At 33.5% G+C, this 5000-nt stretch overlaps 1 protein-coding gene across 1 annotated transcript in view; it reads left to right on the top strand.

Annotated features, from left to right (window-relative positions):
* Nucleotides 1-1312, top strand: part of LOC113811306 (muscle calcium channel subunit alpha-1) — a 2466-nt gene extending 1154 nt beyond the window's left edge. The window contains exons 4-7 of the mRNA XM_070144623.1: nucleotides 1-86; nucleotides 539-633; nucleotides 789-824; nucleotides 1220-1312. The exon at nucleotides 1-86 is cut by the window's left edge and continues 52 nt beyond it. Coding sequence (XP_070000724.1) covers nucleotides 1-86; nucleotides 539-633; nucleotides 789-824; nucleotides 1220-1312 — 310 coding nt within the window. The remainder of the gene's footprint in view (nucleotides 87-538; nucleotides 634-788; nucleotides 825-1219) is intronic.
* Nucleotides 1313-5000: the final 3688 nt, after the last annotated feature.

Here is a 5000-nt window from a genome sequence, read left to right on the forward strand (position 1 = left end):
CTACTTCAGACGCTTTAAGAAGAAGAAGATGGAGATCAAAGAACAAATTGATAAGGAGTCTGCAAACACTGTTACACTTCAGGCTGGTGAGTCTGATGTTCTATGTCTGTGGTTATTTTTCTTAATAAACTTATGAAACGAATAAGATTAAATTTTAGAGTGTAGTTCATACATTTTAATTTTGTATCAAATATTCTTTATACTGTTATCCATACTTAAATAAAAAAGAGACATATTTCAATGTATATTTTTTGTATAGAGAAGATTGTAACATTAAGTTGTAGAATATATATTTTCTATCATTTATGGGTGTTTACTAACTGAAAATGGTCATTTTATTCGCACTATCCATAAAGATTTATGTTGATTTTGGTTACCTGTATTTAGGCATCATGCAGTTGGTAGCAGTAGAAATTAGTTAATTACTTTGATTTAATTGGATGTACTATTTATACATTCTCCAGATTTCTAGGATCTTGAGGTAAATGTCATATCTTCTTTTCCAAGGGTGTATTTTATATATACATGTTTCATGCAGGCCTGAGAACACTACATGAAGCTGGTCCCGAGTTGAAACGTGCCATATCGGGCAACTTAGATGAGATGCGTGATGATGATATTCCCACGCATAGGGTAAGTAACATATATTTAGTGTTATGTAAACTTATCATAAACCCAAAAATTTAGCAAGCAGATTTAAACCAACCAGGAACAGGGGTAGCATTACTGATTTAATGACAGGAACAGTGTATTATGCAGTGAACCATGGAACTTGACTTGTTTTTCAGGTATATAACACTAGTGGTGATTGGTCTCGCCAGCAGGTAAGGTTGTTACAAAGATTCCATCCATAGGAATCACGATTTTAATGCATTTTATAAGTGAAATGAAGTATGACTTTTGTAATAATATGTTTTTTTTTTTTTTTTTGCAGTAGAAGCTTATCACTGCACAACTTATGGGAGGGTTTATTCCCCTTTCTTATTTATATCAACTCATATCATTTGGAACTTGAATGCTCAGCCATACTGCTTTTGGCTGAGAAATGATGTAACTATTTTATAATCAAAATTAGTTAATGATAGCTTTACCAGCTATCAAAAGCTGAATGTGTGGCATTATTTTAATTCGTTTCAATGGTACTTGCAAACATTTAAAGAGGAAATTACAGAAATTATATTATAAGCTACCAAATTTTCTCAGTACACGAATTTCAAAGATTAACATGCAATGGCGTTCCAAATTATCTGAGGCACTTTTTGGATTATCAAACAGGAGTTTGGCAGTACAAACAAAAGAACAAACGCACTAAATGTACACAGAAAATGCTGTTTTGTATGCCAAGCAGATTTATATAGTAATCAGGTTTCATATTGTTACTGATCAGTACAAATGAAGAGTTATTGAAACTGTTTGATAATTCATGTATCAAACAGAAGGCTCTCTTAAGTCCACAATCTTCTCTCTTCAGCATCTTCAAAAAAGGTAGATTTGTTGATACCCTTTGCTTTCCTACATGCTGTATCTGTCCATATTGTTAAAAGCCAAGTTAGTGCACTTTTACAAAGTTGTGTAAAGAGGAAATGATGCAAAGGGAGTAAATGAAGTAATTGTTTTAACCTTTAAAGGACAAAACACAGAAATTGTCATTCTCAGATTTGTGTACACACTAGACAAACCACAGCAGAAGTGACCCTCTCCAAAATAGTCCTGACTCTCCATATTAGAGATATGCACAATGAAATTATCTGAGCTGCAATAATTGTGCACTCGTTTGTACTCAAGAACCTCAAATTTTTATCGTCCTTTAAGGGTTATGGGAGAAAGAGCAAGGTGAGCAAGACACAAAGGAAGGAATGAGTGAAAAGTGAATATAAGTCAAGAGTGACATTAAAGTGAATGTAAGAAGGGGAGACTGGAAGATAAAAAAGAGAGATATAGAGCAATAAGATGAAAAACAGGACTGGAGAGCAGAAAGAAAAAGAGAAAGGGAGAGAAAACTGTTTGAATATAAAGAGAAAGAATGAGAAGAGAAAAAGTGATGATGAAAGAGAGGTAGGCATGGAAGATTAATTGATATAGTAGAGGATAAGAGGGAAATAGACAAAGGGAAGAAAGAGAAAGAATGGGGAGATAGAATGTTTGTCTAAAGCAAGAATAAGAGAGAAAGAAAGACAGAGACAGAGAATGAAGGATGAGAGTGATAGGCTTCGAAAACAAAAGAAATTCAAATAGAGGAAAGTGGGAGCTTGGAGTGGAAGAGAGAAACAGTAAAGTATACCCTTCACTAGCACAAGTATCATTGACCTTCCCTTTTGTGCCACTCACTACCACAGCTGTAAGATTTCTCCAGCTAATTCCCTTTACAGTCCCTTTCTCCATGGCTCTTTGGCACTCCTTGTAAAAGAGCGGATATAAAATTGTTGTTGATACAAGTGATAAAGGACCCATTGAAGAGGAATTATCACAGGACCAGAATACAAACAAACTGCTGGCTATCAATGGGATGAGAATAAAAGTTTCTATTATTGTCACAACAGTAGGTAGCCTGATGGTCATCAGGCCTACCTATACTTGTATCTCAGTATGGTAAATTTAGATGTCATTTGACAATTGTTATAAGGTTATTTTTTAGCCTTCCATACTAGGAAAAAATAAGAATGGTGATTAATAAGTATTGAATAATATCAAAATTAAGAAATGTTAGATACAAAATTTTATACAGCTATGAATCTAAATATTTCAGTGCATTAAGATATTAGGAAAATAGATTATTCATGTATACTCCAAGCAGACCATAGACAGGGTATCCACACTTGAATGCATGTATTCTATAATATTATGTAAATAATAATTGATTTATATGTGGAAGCAGTGTTAAATTCTAAAGGATGTTGGCACTAAATTTGTTTGAAAAGACAACCTTCATATTATCTTTTAGGTTTGTCCCTTGTCCCAAATGATAATTTAGAATTAGGACTATCAGGGAGATTGGTATGTTTTGTATGATTATTCCTTTTCCTGAAAATTTTACTTTTTGTATTATATCTGAACATTATGTGATATTGAAGTAGATGCATAGTTACTAAGGCTTTGGGAGAGTTATATAGAACTTTAAAGGATATGAACATGAACATGCATTATTTTCTGTGTAGTGGAAATTGCTGAGTATGCCAACTATTCCTTGCTATCACTTTACATTTATAAATACAAATTAAGTATGGTGCATAGTTTGAGTAAGTCAGCTGTTAAAGTATAGTAAACCTTAAGTACTAGAAAGTTGTAGACTTTTCATGTGCACTGGGATAGCTAATCGGAGGATATTTTAGTATAAAGTGAGATATAAGGAATTGTATCCAAGAATAATGGAGAGGAACTAGATTCAGTCAGAAGAACAAAAAGTTATATCTAGCCTTGTGCAAGGCTAGATATAACTATGATAGTCCAGTCCTTATAGACAACAGCCAGTACAGCAGTCTGCCAAAGAATCACATTTTGAATTGATTTTTTTTCAAGATAATTGTTATAATCAAGGGCACCACAAATATTTTGGTGAAGAAAAATATGCCAAGCTGGATTTGTGGTCTGCACTGTAAAGTATTTGCAACTTTAAAAAAATATATTTTAAAAAGATCATTATAACTCTAAAGAAGCACTCATATATTTGGGTCCTATTCTTAGTAATAACATGGCATTTGCAAAGGAAAGTTATACAGTCAGACAATATGAATAAATTATTAAGAGCCTATAAAAGTTATCAAATTATGGAGACACTGGTACCATCCCAACCCTTGCCCATCCGAGGTCTAATATTCTGGTTTTATGTAATTAGAAACCTTGTGTATATATTTATATATATATAAAGAAGTTACCCATGGTCACATCCTTATCAGTCCCTTCAACACCATAACTATAACAAAAGTGTCCTAGCTACACATTAACAATAACCTCCGGTGGTGATCTTCTAGCGTAACCACTCCTTGTTCGGCTCGGTCTGGTCATCTATGAGAGTCAAAAGCCTGCAACGAACCCGGTCCCTCCGTGTCAACACCGGACACCACGCTAAAGTAAGCGCACCACACAACCTGGCCCCGGACTCCTGCACGATACTTGTTATTTACACTTTAACACAGAGCAATGAGTTATCTCCTGCTGGAGCTTTATAAGTGTACACTGTACTCTCAGTGTTTATGAATGAGCCATTTAAGGTATTGGCAGGAACTCGGTAAACTATCAGAAAAAGTTGCATGGTTTTGGCAGTTGATACAGTTATAAATATTCATACACTTTTAAGGTATATAAGTAATAATCTGATTCTCTAGTGGAGGCATTGACTATAAAAGATGTATGTATATTTTTCTTAATGCTTTTGCATATTCTTCTTTGCCAAATCCATGTCATCAGGTTTTGCTTTACTTGAATCATCATCCACATTCAGTGCATATGCGTACGTAGAATTATGAAATATTTCCTTTTTAATCATATTTTGGTCTTTAGGTAAATTCATTCATACATATGTAATGATAGCCTTTATTGAGTTAAATATGAAAAAGGTACTATGTTTTATGCACACAAAATGGATGATATAAAGGAGAGAGCATTTTAGACTTTCTATAGTTGCTTGAAGATAGACATTAGAGTATCTCACCTTGGATCATTTCACCATTCCTTGAAGTCTTTTTGGGTATTACTGAAGAGTATGTAGATTACAAGTAGAAACAAACAAACAAAACCAAATATTCTCATAGTAGCAAATGGGTTCATTATTTATTTTTATTTTTTTATTTTTTATTTTTTTTTTAACAAAAGATAGGGTAACCAAGCAGCTTTAGTAACCTGTAATGAATGAACATTAAAAATAGGGTGTTTATGAATGATAAATGACCAAGGTGATGTTAGTGCATGTTGGTAGCAGCCTGTCTTAGGTGCACCATATATTAATAATCTAGTTTATGTTGGAAAGGCAACGGACATTAGTGCTAACTCTGCAAAACAAAAAC

Source organism: Penaeus vannamei, chromosome 32 (genome assembly GCF_042767895.1).
Source record: "Penaeus vannamei isolate JL-2024 chromosome 32, ASM4276789v1, whole genome shotgun sequence".
In the NCBI taxonomy this organism is placed as follows: Eukaryota; Metazoa; Arthropoda; class Malacostraca; order Decapoda; family Penaeidae; genus Penaeus; species Penaeus vannamei.